Source organism: Myxocyprinus asiaticus, chromosome 29 (assembly GCF_019703515.2).
Source record: "Myxocyprinus asiaticus isolate MX2 ecotype Aquarium Trade chromosome 29, UBuf_Myxa_2, whole genome shotgun sequence".
Lineage (NCBI taxonomy): Eukaryota > Metazoa > Chordata > Actinopteri > Cypriniformes > Catostomidae > Myxocyprinus > Myxocyprinus asiaticus.
The window spans coordinates 44,075,947-44,094,042 of record NC_059372.1 but is presented as its reverse complement, the minus strand read 5'-3'; the positions used below and the strand labels follow the sequence as shown (position 1 = coordinate 44,094,042).

Below are 18,096 nucleotides of genomic sequence, written 5' to 3'. Positions count from 1 at the left end.
CTTAAACTGATAACTGTCTTTATTTTTGTAGATTACAGGATTTATAGGCATACAGACAAACTGATAATATAGGCAAACTGAAGAAGCAAGGCATTCCAATGTATAAATGTTAACACCCTTGAGTGAATCAGGATTTTCTGAATATTTTCTTCCCAAGTCTGATTTTTATTTTCTACACACCTCAATCTCACTGTACATGTTATGAATCTCATTAAGCACAAACTATTAAAGTCTTTTACCTTTTAACAGTTCTGATAATAATATTTATGGAATGCACAATATAATATCAGTTCTCAAGGTTTTCTTTTGCTCAACTTTATTGAGTAGAGAAGATCTGAGTGCATTTGATGCTCAAAAATCAAACGTATAAGCCTTCAGAACATCCTTTCCATCCACTGACTCCACGGAGGCCACAATACTCGAATAATCGCAGGAAACGTTGGTGAATCCTCTGTTAAATATAAAAAGAATTGACAATTTACAAAATAGCTGTCAAAGGATAATGTAATTAAACATAATTTTATTGTATGGATGATAATACTGTACCTGGACATTGTGTAAGAGCCTCCGAGCAAGTGATACTGGCTCTCAAGCATAAGCCCATGTTCTTTATCATTTCTCCATGTCAGTACTCTGAGAGACAGATCACGAGATGCTGTCACCACCCGAAAACTGTCCTGTAAGACCAGCAGAATTAGTTACTCACAAACAAAGGTGAGTGAATCTCACAGAGTCTGTCAAGAACATGTCTAGCTCATATTTCACCCTGAAATCAAAAGAGAAAAAAAAAGAAATTATATTTTGCATAAAGAAAATGTTCATTAAGATTTTCCTGCACGGCAACAGGGTGCTGGACGCCCAAGGCTCATCAATGCATGAGGGCAACGAAGGCTATCCCATCTGGTCCGAACTGACAGAAGGTCTGCTGTGGCACAAGTCAGAGAAAATTTTAATGATGGTTATGGGAGGAATGTGTCACAACACACATTTGTGTATTGGGTTGCGTATCCGCAGACTGATCAGAGTGCCCATGATGACCCCTGTCCACAGCCGAAAGCACCTACAATAGGCACGTAAGCGTCAAAACTGGACCTTAGAGCAGTGGAAGAAGGTCACCTGGTCCGATGAGTCCCGTTTTCTTTTACATAACATGGACGGCTGTGTACGTGTGTCGTTTACCTGGGGATGTAATGGCACCAGGATGCGCTGTAGGAAGATGACAAGCAGGTGGAGGGAGTGTGATGCTCTGTTTATGCTTAGGCAATGTTCTGCTGGGAAACCCTGGGTCTGGCCATTCATGTGGACATCAATTTGACATGTGCCACCTATCTAAACATCGTTGCAGACCATGTACACCCCTTCATGACAATGGTATTCCCTGATGGCAGTGGCCTCTTTCAGCAGGATAATGCGTCCTGCCACACTGCACAAATTGTTTGGGAATAGTTTGAGGAACATGATGAAGTGTTCAAGGTGTTGCCCTTGCAAATCCAAATTCTCCAGATCAATCAATCCGATTGAGCATCTGTGGGATGTGCTGGACCAACAAGTCCGATCCATGGCAGCTCCACCTCGCAGCTTACAGGACATGAAGAATCTGCTGCTAATGTCTTGGTGCCAGATACCACAGGACACCATCAGGGGTCTTGTAGAGTCCATGCCATCGACGGTCGGCACTGTGCTGGCAGCACGCTGAGGACCAACAGCCTATTAGGCAGGTGGTCATAACGTTTTGGCTCATCAGTGTAATTTCATATTTTTAATTTCGATTTTTGGTTAAAATATGACCCTGACATGTTCTTGACAGGCCGGAATGAGTTGATTGGTCCAACAGCCTACCACACAAAGAGAAGTTATTGGCTGTATATGATCTTCAAAACTAGCCACAAGTTCTCCTTTCAGTGTGTAGACTTTAAGATGGTTTCCATCTGTAAGCAGAAGAGTGTTGCTCCCTCTCGCCTCTAGAATGACGTCTGAACGATGGCTCATTTCGACCTGAAACGATGCAACTTGCTGAGCTGAAACGGGAAGGGACGACATCTTAATAAATACTTCATCAATTTATAATATTTCCTAATGTAATTTTAGGGCATGTAAAAAAACTAATATGACATAATTCTGCTTGAAGCAAAATATTCAATGAGAAAAATTGTATGGTGAGACTTTATTCATGAGGAGTTGATAGGATGGTGAAAAGTGGTCTATATGACAAGTGGTTGGAGAGAATCAACTATGCCTTTAAAAGGTGCACTCAAAAAACAATTTCTCATTAAAAATGTTTTTACTCCTAAAGAAATAAAAGGTAATTTTGAAACTTAAGTATAAAATCATGAGCACTCACATGAGATGAAGACTCCAGTCATATCAGTAACCTTATAAAAGCTGTTTTATTCTACATGGAGAGGGTCCCCTTATGGGGGCTGCCAGTATAGTATCACATGACCATGTCAAAACTACTCACTTAATCTCAGTAACCACACTGTTTTTGGACACTTTCTGTTGAGGATTAATTTAACCATGGCTGACTGTGAATAGTGATTTCCTACAATGGCATCAGTAACAGAAAACTATTGCATTAGAATAATGCTGCATCCACACCACTTGATGTCAGTGCAAGTCCAAAATGACATGGACAAAAACTTACTGAGTGCACCTTTAAACAAAAATACACTCAACCTACAACAAAAAAGAACAGTTATAGTGATACATTTAGTCTTTTATTTCTGAGGCGAACCTTGTGGCTCCTTTTTGTATTTGGCTTCCTTTATGTTCAGGTCAAATACTGAGAGTGTGTTGTTGACGAGACCATCTTTATGAATCACTGCAACACGTGCAGGTTGTGACGGGAGAAACACAGCGGCACAGCAGCCAGTGACAGGCAGACTCTGACACACAGTGTCCTCATCTTCAACAGGATCACACACACTTTCACTGTAGAAAACCTCCAAAGACACACACCAGCTTTCAAATAATGCCTATAACACTATTGGTCATTTTTAAATAGAATCCAATAATCACAATGGAGTGCGATTAACTCTGGGAGTGTCTGGCTTACCTTTGGACTCAAGTCAATGTTTTCTTTGGAGGCAGAAAGTATCCATTTTTTATCTAGGGATGAGAGGAGGAGATCTAGACTGAATGAGTCGCACACCACGTGCCTTGAGACTTCAGACAGTGTGGGACAAGTCAAGACAACTAGAGAACCTAGAATAGTTCCCACCTAAAGGGCAGAAAATAAACATGCACTTATTAACTTACAAATTACAGATTTATTTACTGTGTTGTCAAAAATTCAACAAAGATTTCTATGAAAGATTATACCATAAGGAAGGAGCTGCCATTGTTGCTGAATAAGAGTAGTGTGGTCTTAGAGAATCCGGATTCAAAAGAGGCCAGCTCCTCTCCAGTTGAACCCTTCCAGGTTTTAATTTTTCCTGTGATGTCAGAAGTTACAGCAACGGACTGAACAGGATCAACTACAATGTCCTGCAGGGGGCTTTGAGCAGGACTTGACCATAAATTAACACCCTGCAATTAAATGTCAAATATATTATGGGTAAATTTCACATAAAAAAAGTAAAACAAATGAGAAAAAAAAATTGCATATAGAAAATGAGGCCTATTTTAAGACTACTAATATTTTTTGTGTTTATATTTTTAATGTAAATTTACTAGATTGTCTAAAGTTGATTATATTTTTTTCTGTGTGAAATATAAAGGAAATACCAACCAAAATAAATGAATTCCGAAAAAGTAAAGCATGTCGAATACATACGAGTTTGTAATATTCTATCATAATGTGAGTTCTATTTTTTTAGAAGTGCAAAAACACGTGTAAAAATGAATAGAAGGGCAAAATAACCTTTTTCCCCCACATCAATCTTCATATTATATTTTTATCTCTTTTTGTGGCTCTATTAACATTCTGGCCTCTCATGTGTTCAACAGATTCCATGTTCAATAAATATCCTTAATTGTTAGAACAGTAAAATAGCTTTTGTACCTCTTTGTAAATTTTTAAAGCATAACTCCTAATAAAAACAGTGATCTGATGACAAAATAAGGTAAGTGGCCAAATATCGGTATTGGCCTATAATATTTTGTTAAAATCTGTATCTTATCGGCCAACAATGTTCATATTGGTGCATCTCTTTACATTATCATAGTACACTGTATATGCTTTTAAACAATTTTGTCTGGACGATTTCCATTACTTCATAATATTAATGAGAATGGATTTTTGCACATTACAGTAATGAGAATTTGGGGCAAAATAATGTAACAATATAAAAAAAATATATATATATATATTTTTTTTTAAAAATCACAGGATTCATTATCGTTGTGTAAAATGTAATTTCTTCAAGTCTTCATGAACAAGGATGTCTGTAATGCCTTCTGAATGTCCCATGCTTTGACTGTGCCGTCTGTGGATGCACTGCAGACTACTGGTGTGCTCTTCCAAACATCTGAGCAGGCATCGTTTCCAACCAAGTATGCAAAACCAACAACCCTACCTGTGGAAAAAGATAAATATTTGTATCAGTGGCTACTAATTCAACTACTGGCCAACTGTGATGTCTAACATTTTATTATATTCACTTCAAAAGTGCAACAAAGTCATACAGCGCAGACCAAAAATATTCTCATCCATTAGACAGCGCGACATACATCATTTGTGACTCACTGGCGAGCACAGAGCGAACAATATATACGACAGAAATATGATGCAATTAGCGTATTTTGAGCTATGATTGCAGCCTTTGTATTTTTTACTTCCCATTATTTCCAAACCATTAGTGTATTTCAGCAGCTTTGTTTGGGTGGACCAACCATCACAATCAACAAAGCAGTATATGGAGATGGTTCTCTGATTTGTAAAGGCATTGTATGTGTCTGATGTGGATTTTGATGAGATCACTTGCCTTTATGACCTCGTAGGCTCTTGCAGGTATAGTCTGCACATGACCTGCCTGATTTCATTTTCATCTCAAGGTGGGCACGCCGCAGGTAATAATCCTTCCACGAGTGTGTCCCCGTGTTTGAGAGGAGCTGCGAAATGTTGCAGAAACTCCATTTCTGCAAACACATTCTCCTATAAAAATAATTCTGATGTCATTATCTTGTGTTTCACACCAAATCACCAAGTCACTTTCATCAACACATCTGGTGTGAAACACAAGATAAATAATGACATCTGCTTTGTAAGATGCATGAATTTCAGCCTGTACAGAACATTTTTGAAATTTTATTTTGCATTGAAGCCAATAATCCCATATCATCTCATGTGACTTGCCTCCACAACCACGGTGTCTCCGCAGCATGGTGCCATTCCTAAACAAAAATGTTTGAAAGAACATTATTACACATATCATGTTATTGTGTAAAGGTGTACTGTACATGTGATGTTTTCATTTTTCCGAGGCCCATATGGAATTTGTGTGTGAAGAATTCCGCAGAAGACTCCCATCATTCACAAGTTTCCACACATCCCCGACCTCATTGCATGTTCGTTTATTTATTATTTGAGCTAATTTCATAACAATACTTTCAGCAGCCATTAAGACTGTGGTACATTTTACTAGCATGTTTAAATTCATTGTGCCGAATTCCGCATATTTTCCAAAACAATCAGCACAGAAAATGACTTATTAGGAGACACACTCAGATCACTTTGGCTTGGATTTGTTAGAGAATTACAACCTTTTATTTATACATTAGGTATTTATACAATCTTTTATAATATATAATATTTTATATACAATATATTAATTATATTATTGTGTCGATATTTCTATAATTACTTTCTCTTCCTCTATGCAACCACAGAAACAGGCTAAGCAGGTAGAAAGTTGATATGAAAAGGAGTGTGAAATGGGCGGGGTTTAAAGTCCAGGAAGTTGGTTGTTTTCTAAATCATTTGTACAAGATTCATGGGGTCAATTTCCATTTGTATGTTGGGTGAACTAATAGATTTATAGTTTTGAGTGTACAAATGTTTCCAAAGACCTACAATAAAATAAATCACTGAATCATGTATGATGTGATTAATTGAAACCGACAGTTCAAAAGAACTGATTCCCGAAAATGAGTTGGACTTCCCAACACTACTCACACTTCACTTCCGTGAGGGTGGCCAAGATGGCGCTGAAGCAAGCTAACTTTTGAGATTTTTTGTGCAAAACTTAGCTTTGGGTTAGCCAAACTTAAACTTGTAGGTGCGAGACATCTTTTACAGATGTTTTGTTAAGTTTAGACCAAAACAGGATCAATATCAAACCCCTCCTAGTGAGTTTGCGATTACAACTGAATAGCTCATTTGCATGAGGGCACTTATTAGATATTTATTGGGAACAAAAGATGAAAGCAAGTACTGTAAACTCTAGGAAGATTCAACAAAAATCCAGGCCAATGGAAACAGATGTGGAAAGGGTCAAGCGGATCCACGACTATGTGAAACAAAACACTGACAATCCTGGAGACCAGCCAGTTCTAGAGACACCGGGTAATAGCCCAGCAAATAAATCAATAAGAATGGATACGCCAGAGACGGTCTCTAACAACACCTTGCTAGCTGCAATTAACAGGATTGGAGAAACACAACAGTTATTTTTGGAGAAATTGCTGTTTGTTGAGAACACTGTGAAAGAAACCAAAGAGCAAGTGAGAGGCATAAACGGCAGGATGGATACGGCGGAGGAGAAATTAAATCAAAGATGCTGGAATCTGAAATTATCTGGAATCCTGGAGCAGGATGACGAAAATGTCAAAATGACAGTAATCAAGCTTTTCTCCAGCATTTCTCCTACCACTGCAGACTCCCTACAAAATTCAGTGGATGTAGCTCACTGACTGGGTCCCAGGCCGAAAAAGGGTAACGGATCTATACAACCACGCCATATTTTTGTGCAGTTCTTAGTGAGCACTACGCGTTACCATATATGGACCAATGCAATAAAATTCTGGGGTTCTCAAGCAAAAGAAAATAAAAATCACAGAGGATTTGACATAGTACGTGAAAGATGCAAGAGCCAAGTTATGGGCTCTGGTGGAAGAGGTCAGACGGCAGAGGAAGATTGCTGGATTCAAAGGCCCCTTTGCCATTATCAGTGGCAAAAGATCTACAGCTGATGACCTTGAATAAGGTGAAAAATATTTATTCATTCTTAATACGAAATTTTTTTGTGCTGGATGTGCATAATTTGTAATTTTTTGACAAAATGTTCAAGGGCAGCTACTATTTCCAATATTTTGTTTTGTTTTATCCTTGGTTGCTGCTATACCTATTATATTTGTCCTGTAAGAAGGGGTTTATAGAAGCAAAAAGGGGTGGGAGCTAATAATGGTACACTTATGCACTATAGTTCAAATTGTAAAAGGGTACCGTTTAATGTTGAGATTTTGCATTTTGTTGAACAGACCTCTTTATCATTTAAAAGTTAGATATGTTCTCACTTTCTTGTTTTTCAATTAATGTATGGGGGATTCGTGACATTACTAAGAGAAAAGCCTTATTTTTATTTTGTCATTCTCAAAAAACTTTCTTCAAGAAATGCACTCATGTAAAAGGAACGGAAAGTTTTGGCCAAATCAATGGTGGAGGAGCTATAATTATTAATTGTACTAATCACTCTGGTGGTGTGACAATTATATTTAACAAAAACTTTAAAGGAAATATACATGAATCTCATTTCTCATCAGAGGGCAGATGGATTGCTACTGTGATACGGCTTGAGGATTTTTTTTTTTATTCTAGGAAATGTTTATGGCTTCAATAATTCTTCTGCAAATACTGTCCTCCTTCAACACATTTCCTGTAAGGGTTAGGAAAATTCCCCTCAGCCCCTTTTATTTATTTATTTTCCCAATGTGCTTTTAAGTCCCGTGGTCGCGTAGTGATTCGCCTCAATCCGGGTGGCGGAAGACAAATCCCAGTTGCCTCCATGTCTGAGACCATCAACCCGCGCATCTTATCACGTGGCTTGTTGAGCGTGTTGCCACGGAAACATAGCACGTGTGGAGGCTTCACGCCATCTACCACGGCATCCACGCTCAATTCACCACACGCCCCACTGAGAACAAACCACATTATAGTGACCACGAGGAGGTTACCCCATGTGACTCAATAAAACCAAACCAAATAAAGACTGAAAATTGGCATCCCATTACACTATTAAATTCTGATTATAAATTATGAACTTCTCTTATTGCTAAAAGATTGAAGCCTTGTCTGGAAGAAATTATTTCAATAACACAGTCAGGTATGAAGGGTAGACATATCTCAAATAATATTCGCTTTTGCCCCAAAATCACTTCCTTGCTGACCAGAGTCGGAGCCAGGATAATTTACCCGAGGGGGCATTTGAAATTCCGAAGGGAGCACAGATTTGCCATTATCTGGAGTGTACGCTGGCGTGTCTGACTGCCGCTGCTCCCCGGCTTGATCCTTTTAAACTTTTAAATTAGTTCTGGTCTGGTCTTTGTTCAGTTTCAGATTACATTCCAGTAATTTCATCCCGTCGTTCCTCTTCAAAGTCGGGCGCAGAGTTGCGGTCTGTAAATCTGTTAAATCTTTGTTCAATTAAGTTTTCATCTTCAAATCCTGAAAAAGCTGAGCCGCTGATGGTGAGGGTGGCCTTGATAAATGCGAGGTCACTATCTAACAAATCATTCATTTTAAATGACTTTTTCATCTCGAATTCGCTTGACTTTTTATTTGTGACTGAAACATGGCTGAAACTGGATGAATTATCATCTCATGGTGAACTTTCTGCTTTTTTTAGCGCTCCCAAGACTTTCTGGTCATGGTGGGGGTGTTGCTACTGTTTTTAAAAACAATTTTAAAAACAAAAAATTACATACAGATGTGTATTACAGTTTTGAGGTACAGTTAATGAGAATCGACATAGGGGGTCCTGTATTATGTGCACTGGTTTACAGGCCTCCAAAATTTAACAAGGATTTCATTCAGTTCCTCTCTAATATTGTGTCTCGCTGTGATAGACTGTTGATTCTAGGAGACTTTAATATTCACCTTTGCTGTCCATCTAAACCTATGGTGAAAGAGTTTTTATGCCTCATTGAATCTTTAAATCTGTCACAATTAGTTTTTAGCCCTACTCATAATTTGGGGCACACACTGGATCTGGTGTTGTCACATGGTTTTCCTGTAACAAATCTGAGAGTGATTGATAATGCTATTTCAGACCATTTGCCAATTTAGTTTGAATCTGTCTGTGTTTCTCCCACCTCCACAAGTTATTCTCGTTTCATTCAACTTTCCACTACCACTTTATTTTCAGAGTACTATCAAGCTAACTTTGCGGATGCTGTCTTCATTGACAAATTAAACACTGAAGAAATGGTGGAGGTTTTTACTAAATCCTGCTCCGTTTCTATAGACTTTGTTGCTTCCCTTAAGCCCAGGAAAGCTAAGGGAAAGGGCAACACTCAGCCTTGGTTAAATGATAACACCCGCTCTCTTAGACAAGAGTGTTGTAAGGCAGAGCGAAAGTGGAAAAGAGACAATCTTCAAGTCTCGTATGAATGTTTAACTGCATGCTTAACTAGTTACCAAAAGTCAGTAAAAGAGGCTAAGTCTAAATTCCTCTCCAAACTCATCACTGAAAATGCTAACCAACCGAGAATGCTGTTTATGACAATTGATTCAGTGCTAAATCCCTTACCAGCCCCTTCTCTTGTTCCATCTAGGGAAACCTGTGAGAACTTTTTTTAATTTTTTGATAATAAAGTCTTGGAGATCAAGGCTTCCATTAAGCCATCAACATATGATCCCCCATTAATTTGTTCACCAACAGATTTGCTAACTTGCTTTCATCCAGTTATCTCTGCTCAGCTAGCTGATATTGTTTCAAAGGCTAAATGCTCCAGTTGTGAGTCCGATGTCATTTCAACTCGTCTTTTCAAGGAAGTGTTTGTAACCTTGAGCCCGGCTGTAACAGCCATTATTAACAGTTCTCTAGCAAATGGAGTTGTACCTGTTAGTTTTAAACATGCTGTGGTTCACCCTCTGCTTAAGAAACCCCATCTTGACCCATCTTTCCTTAGCAATTTCAGAACTATCTCCAAATTGCCTTTTATTTCAAAGCTCTTAGAGAGAGTTGTGTATCGTCAGTTGAGTTCTTATATAAGTATGTCCAATATTTTAGATACTTTTCAGTCGGGTTTTAGATCAATGCACAGTACGGAAACCGCACTGTTGAAGGTCAGCAATGACCTGTCGCAAGTTCTCGATACTGGTTCGTATGTGGTGCTTGTCTTGTTGGTTTAATCGCTGCATTCGATACAATCGATCATAGTATTCTGTTACATCGGTTGGAAGAGGTGGTGGGTATTCAGGGTGTTGCCCTGCAGTGGTTGGCCTCTTACCTCAAAGATAGAACCTTCTCAGTGAGCATTGGGAAGTTTTCTTCTTCATTGGTTCCCCTATTATGCGGTGTGCCCCAAGGGTCCATTTTAGGCCCTCTTCTCTTTTCATTGTATATGCTCCCCTTGGGTGTCATTTTTAAGAAATATAAGATCTCCTACCACTGCCATGCTGACGATACACAATTTTATCTACCAGCTAAAACTGACAGTAGTTATCCTTTGGACGCACTTTGCGACTGTTTTGAGGAGATCAAATGTTGGATGGCTAATCATTTTTTGCAATTAAACGAAAGCAAAAGTGAAATTCTGATTTTAGGCCCCTCCAGGTCTCCATCTGTTTTTAATTCAAACAGTTTCTTTCAACTGAGATTGGTTGCAAAATTAAAACAGTTTCTACCCCCGAAAGATTTGGAGACTGTAATCCATGCTCTCATAACATCACGCCTGGACTACTGTAATTCCCTATACTGTGGCCTGCCTCAAATTGCGATCTCTCGCCTGCAAATTGTCCATGCAACATTTCTCCCATTTTAGCGACTTTACATTGGCTTCCTGTAAAGTTTAGAATCGATTTTAAAATAACTGTTTGTGTGTACAAGGCTTTATCTGGTGTCACACCAAAATACATTAGTGACCTTCTGATTCCTTCCTCTCCCCAAAGAGCACTTAGGTCTAGTAATCAGCTTCTCTTAACTGTCCCACGTTGTCGCTGTAAAACTAAGGGTGGTCGGGCCTTCTCTGCTGCAGCACCTAAACTTTGGAACAGTCTGCCCATAAATGTGAGGTTTGCTCCTTCACTAGCCAATTTTAAATCGGATCTTAAGTCTTATTTGTTCTCTCTGGCTTTTGATTAAGATTAGTTTAAGGGTTTTATGTTGAAGTTTTCTGATTGTATTTTATTTAATGTTTTTATATTTTGTGTGCTGCATGTTTTCCTTTAATGCTTTCTTTTTATATGCTCAACGTTTTATTGTACAGCACTTTGGCGCAACTCTGTTGCTTTTAAATGTGCAATAGAAATACATTTTGACTTGACTTGACTTGCATTTGATATGTTAGACTCCTCGGATCATGTTTAAGATGGTGCCATTATTTTGTTTCTAGACTTTTATTAGGCATTTGATTCTATTGAGCATGAATTTATATATACAGCTTTAGATAAATTTTGGAGTAAAATTTAAAAACATGGTTCGAAATACAGGTGCATCTCAATAAATTAGAATGTCGTGGAAAAGTTCATTTATTTCAGTAATTCAACTCAAATTGTGAAACTTGTGTATTAAATAAATTCAATGCACACAGACTGAAGTAGTTTAAGTCTTTCGTTCTTTTAATTGTGATGATTTTGGCTCACATTTAACAAAAACCCACCAATTCACTATCTCAAAAAATTAGAATATGGTGACATGCCAATCAGCTAATCAATTCAAAACACCTGCAAAGGTTTCCTGAGCCTTCAAAATGGTCTCTCAGTTTGGTTCACTAGGCTACACAATCATGGGGAAGACTGCTGATCTGACAGTTGTCCAGAAGACAATCACTGACACCCTTCACAAGGAGGGTAAGCCACAAACATTCATTGCCAAAGAAGCTGGCTGTTCACAGAGTGCTGTATCCAAGCATGTTAACAGAAAGTTGAGTGGAAGGAAAAAGTGTGGAAGAAAAAGATGCACAACCAACCGAGAGAACCGCAGCCTTATGATTGTCAAGCAAAATCGATTCAAGAATTTGGGTGAACTTCACAAGGAATGGACTGAGGCTGGGGTCAAGGCATCAAGAGCCACCACACACAGACATGTCAAGGAATTTGGCTACAGTTGTCGTATTCCTCTTGTTAAGCCACTCCTGAACCACAGACAACGTCAGAGGCGTCTTACCTGGGCTAAGGAGAAGAAGAACTGGACTGTTGCCCAGTGGTCCAAAGTCCTCTTTTCAGATAAGAGCAAGTTTTGTATTTCATTTGGAAACCAAGGTCCTAGAGTCTGGAGGAAGGGTGGAGAAGCTCATAGCCCAAGTTGCTTGAAGTCCAGTGTTAAATTTCCACAGTCTGTGATGATTTGGGATGCAATGTCATCTGCTGGTGTTGGTCCATTGTGTTTTTTGAAAACCAAAGTCACTGCACCCATTTACCAAGAAATTTTGGAGCACTTCATGCTTCCTTCTGCTGACCAGCTTTTTAAAGATGCTGATTTCATTTTCCAGCAGGATTTGGCACCTGCCCACACTGCCAAAAGCACCAAAAGTTGGTTAAATGACCATGGTGTTGGTGTGCTTGACTGGCCAGCAAACTCACCAGACCTGAACCCCATAGAGAATCTATGGGGTATTGTCAAGAGGAAAATGAGAAACAAGAGACCAAAAAATGCAGATGAGCTGAAGGCCACTGTCAAAGAAACCTGGGCTTCCATACCACCTCAGCAGTGCCACAAACTGATCACCTCCATGCCACGCCGAATTGAGGCAGTAATTAAAGCAAAAGGAGCCCCTACCAAGTATTGAGTACATATACAGTAAATGAACATACTTTCCAGAAGGCCAACAATTCACTAAAAATGTTTTTTTTATTGGTCTTATGATGTATTCTAATTTTTTGAGATAGTGAATTGGTGGGTTTTTGTTAAATGTGAGCCAAAATCATCACAATTAAAAGAACCAAAGACTTAAACTACTTCAGTCTGTGTGCATTTAATTTATTTAATACACAAGTTTCACAATTTGAGCTGAATTACTGAAATAAATGAACTTTTCCACGACATTCTAATTTATTGAGATGCACCTGTATATACAAATGTATAAATAGCAGTGTTGCCCTTGCAGGAGGAGCTTCAAAACGTTTTGTACTTAGTAGGTGTTTACAGCAAGGTTGCCCGATTTCCCCTTTCTTATTTTTGATAGCAGTGGAATTACTTAATCTTTATACAGTGTATTAGTATTAGTGCTGAGGGTATAAGAATTTATGACAATATTGTCTTAATCAGTCAGCTGGCAGACGACACATGTATTTTTCTTCAAGATGAAAACCAGGTTCTGAGTATTATGGATGGATTGGAAATCTTTTCAAAAGCTTCTGGCCTTAAAATTAATAGGGATAAGTGTGAGATACTAACTGTTCATGAATCAAACAAATCTTCTATTTGTGGAGTGAAAGTCAAACAATCAGTGAAATATCTTGGAATCACAATCAACAAATCGGCTCGTGAAAGACTGACAACTTTTCTCCTAAGATGCAAAAAACAAAGACTATTTTCAATGGATGGCTTCAGAGGGACCTAACCATACAGGGAAGGATACTGCTCTCGAAAGCTGAAGGCATTTCAAGAATGGTTTATCCTGCCTTATCTTTATATGTTAACTCTAAAACAGCTGCTTCATTTGACTCTCTTTTATTCAAATTCATTTGGAAAAATAAGACTGAATATATTAAGAGGAAAACAATGATTAGGAACTATGCTGACGGGGGCTTTAACGCTATAGATTTCACAACCCTTAACCAGGTGTTTAAAGTCAACTGGGTTAAACAATGCCTGTTAGATAGTAATGCTCCCTGGTTCTTTATTCCAAATTTAATATTTGATGGTTGTGGTGGCTTAAAATTTTTGTTGGGTTGTAATTTTAACTGTAACAAATTGCCCATCAAACTAGCTAATTTCCACAAGCAAGCACTGGATTCATGGAAGTTAGCTTTCAAGGAACAATCAGTAAGTTTTGCATAGAAACAGGACCATATTTAACAAAAGTTGTGCTGAGAAGAATATTATTTTTACCTCAAACTTCATTGAGAATAGCGGGAATCCAATTAATTATGAAAAATTGATCAAAGATAATGTTAATGTCACTCGTATTGAGTTTTCAAGGGTGATTAATGGCATATCAATTAAGCTTCTTAATCTTATTAAAGAGCCCATATTATGCTAATTTACAGGTTCATGATTTTATTTTGGGGGTCTACTAGAATAGCTTTAATGAACATGCATGTTTTTGAACATGCTTTATTGTTCAAAAAACATTATTTTTCTCATACTGCACATTTCTGCTAAACCTATTTTCATCCTCTGGCTCAAACGCTCTGAATTAGCCCCCCTTTCTGCAAAGCCCAGCCTGCTCTGATTGGTCAGCTGACCCAGTCTGTTGTGATTGGTCAACCGCGTACATTGCATCCGGAAAGTATTCACAGCGCTTCACTTTTTCCACATTTTGTTATGTTACAGCCTTATTCCAAATTGGATTAAATTCATTATTTTCCTCAAAATTCTACAAACATTACCCCATAATGGCAATGTGAAAGAAGTTTGTTTGAAATATTTGCAAATTTATTAAAAATAAAAAACGAAAAAAATCACATGTTCATAAGTATTCACAGCCTTTGCCATGACACTCAAAACTGAGCTCAGGTGCATCCTGTTTCCACTGATCATCCTTGAGATGTTTCTACAACTTGATTGGAGTTCACCTGTGGTAAATTCAGTTGATTGGACATGATTTGGAAAGGCACACACCTGTCTATATAAGGTCCCACAGTTAACAGTGCATTTCAGAGCACAAACCAAGCCATGAAGTCCAAGGAGCTGTCTGTAGACCTCTGAGACAAGATTGTATCGAGGCACAGATCTGGGGAAGGGTACAGAAAAATTTCTGCAGCATTGAAGGTCCCAATGAGCACAGTGGCTTCCATCATCCGTAAATGGAAGAAGTTTGGAACCACCAGGACTCTTCCTAAAGCTGGCCGCCCAGCCAAACTGAGTGATTGGGGGAGAAGGACCTTAGTCAGGGAGGTGACCAAGAACCCGATGGTCACTCTGACAGAGCTCCAGCGTTTCTCTGTGGAGAGAGGAGACTCTTCCAGAAGAACAACCATCTCTGCAGCACTCCACCAATCAGGCCTGTACAGTAGAGTGGCCAGACGGAAGCCACTCCTCAGTAAAAGGCACATGACAGCCCGCCTGGAGTTTGCCAAAAGGCACCTGAAGTGAAGCGCTGTGAATACTTTCTGGATGCACTGTAGAGCATGTGTCAGAAATGTAAAGCCCCTTACCATAACCGAGTTTCAGGCTTCCTTAACAGCTGTAAACACTATTGTAACTATGGTAACAATGGTTTTTGCTGTACCAGTTTGAGTCCGATAATAAAAGTTTGGAAAAACAAGCTGATCGACCCGAACCACCTTAGCAAGCACGACTTGAGCAGGATGTTTCACAGTGGTAAGTTTTCATTTTGTAGCTTTCTTACAAGTACACTGTTGATTATTGTGAACCTAACAAAGCTTCAAATAAAAGACACATAGTGAATCTAAGTTAGTCATCTTTTGCTGGAATGGGTGTAGCTGAACATTTTTCGCCAGAGATATGAATGGAGAACAGAGGCTCACTTGAACATTACCAAATAATTTTAATTACTGTATTATTAGAGAGTTAGTGAGCAAGTTTGCCGTGGACTACCGATAACGGCCGTAACATTACAGCCTGTAGTTATATCATTATATAAGACTCTTCAGATCGACCATTTTGTTACACAGTTTTAGGTAAAAGCCAGCCCAAAGCTGAATAGTAAACCCTTACCAAAACAATAACGTTACATAATAAGTTAGCCAAGCACTACTGTGGATTGCAGATGTAAAATTACTATTTGTAAAAATAAATCCATCTACACACTTGATCACTATTCATGATAGTAAGAACGATAAACAATCTGCATAATTCTACACAACTGTAGGTAAAAGTGGCCCGCAGCTGATTAGCAAATCTATTTCAACACAATAACATTAGTTAGCAGGTTAGAAGAGGCCTACAGCTGTGCACTGGGTGTTCACCATAGCTACAACACAAAATTCTGCATTTGAACTCTTGGTAGCAGATAAATCTACAAATAATGAAACCTACTTGGTTGTGATCCTGAAGCTCCAGATTGTCCCAACAAAGTGGGAACTGCACCATCTTTCAGGAGTAACCGACTTGAAAATCCAGAATTGGTTGTGGTTGTTCTGCTAAATAATTCAAATAAATTAACCAATGATTCGTCAATTTGTCTGCCTTTGGAAGTCCAAACGAAGAGGTTTTGCTTTCTCAGTGAAGAAAACAGAATCTTCTCGACCTGGCGACAACACTAACCCAACTCAATGTGTTACATAGTGACGTAGATACTTTACGGAAGAAATGGTCCATCTGTTTCTTGTAGTTCTTGAGCAGTGTTGTCTGTGGGAGAGAATAACTCCCTTTTGCGTGGACTTTGTGCTTTGTAACTTCACATGCACAAACAGCTATATTACACCCTAAAAGAAAGGTAAAATCCCAAAAAGCATAATAGGGCCTCTTTAAATCCTCGCTACAATATTCACCACCAAAGGAAGGACCACCTCATTTGATGATCGTAGATTTTTTTTAGATTGTAAGTGCAACAACATACATATTAGAAAAACATTACTTTCTACAACCAGTGTTGCTCCAAAAGCAATGGTTTTATGGTGACAAAGTTACAACATCTTTTCATAATGTACATAACCTTTTTGTAATACCAAACAAGGTCAGAGAGATTCAAAGTAAAATCCTTAACAATTTTTACCCTTGCAATTTATTCTTATCTAAATTTATGGACATTTGACCGGAATGTTCTTTTTGTGGTTCTGAAATTGAATCATGCCTCATCTATTTTTTAGGTGTTCCTTTTCAAATTCATTCTGACTGAGATCTCATTACTTATTTTTACTTCCTTTAATAATCTAATTGACATCAAAGAAGAAATGGTCCTGTTTCTATTCTGTAACACTGGTTGTGTTCTCTTGGACAATGCTGCCAAAATCCTGCGCTTGTTGGGAAAATATCATTTCCACAAATCCAGAGTGATAGCTTCTAAACCTAACTTTATTTTATTTCGCTCTGAGATAAAAGGTTTTGTTGATTCTCTATATAAACTTAAAAGAAACAAAAACGCCTTTAAAACATCCCAGATGTTGAATGGGATTGTGAAATCTGTTATGAATGGAGATGCAATATTGGAATGAGATTTTTCTCCTTTTTGTTTTTTGCTTTGTTTGTTTCTTTGTTTTCCCTTTGTGCCTTCGTTTTGTGTCCCTCGTATATATTGTTCTGGAGATTGTCTGTACAAAAAAATCACTTCCTTGATTTTCCTAAACTTTATCCAACCAGAGGTACATCTGCCTCTTCTCTCCATATTTTCCGGTTTACTAGACATTGCAACCCTTTCATCACTTCTCATATCAGGGTCTGATTTAATCGAGTAGGTCTGTTTTTAAGGGGTGTTGTTGTTTCCCGATTGACAGTAAGATTAAACGGCCTCGCATGCTTTATCTGTATCTGGATGAGTGCACTTATACCGGGCTTCTACACTATGTGAATCCTCATTCAAAGTCCATTCTTGCCAGTATGAGAGCATTAACTCTCACATCACTTACCTTACAGACTCTGGACGCTTTGATTAAATCTTCGTCCTGGAGAAGAGAGAATATACTGATCAGACAGTCCAGAGGTAAACTCTGGCAAATCTCCATTCTGACGTCAGCTCGTTACTTTCAGTTTCGTGTTGACGTCATATTGATACCCTCTACGGTATAACCTCAGGGACAAACCATACACATAGTTGACTGATAATGTTGTGAATATAGAGATAAACAGGGGCCCAAGTTCATACAATGATCAATGGAAATATGTAAATTCTTCACACTGTAAACTGAAATATATTCATACTACATTCAGT

General features: G+C 38.4%; 1 protein-coding gene across 1 annotated transcript; it reads right to left on the bottom strand.

Moving 5' to 3' along the window:
* Position 1: 1 nt before the first annotated feature.
* LOC127419787 (F-box/WD repeat-containing protein 12-like) lies at positions 2-17,914 on the bottom strand. The gene is made up of 10 exons (XM_051661518.1): positions 17,795-17,914; positions 5,297-5,334; positions 4,922-5,095; positions 4,396-4,513; positions 3,322-3,528; positions 3,056-3,220; positions 2,735-2,942; positions 1,840-2,018; positions 547-677; positions 2-451 (listed from the first exon to the last, which is right to left on the bottom strand). Exons 1-10 carry the CDS (start codon positions 17,888-17,890, stop codon positions 352-354), a joined length of 1,416 nt encoding a protein of 471 aa, XP_051517478.1. The 5' UTR covers positions 17,891-17,914; the 3' UTR covers positions 2-351.
* Between the last annotated feature and the right edge of the window lie 182 nt (positions 17,915-18,096).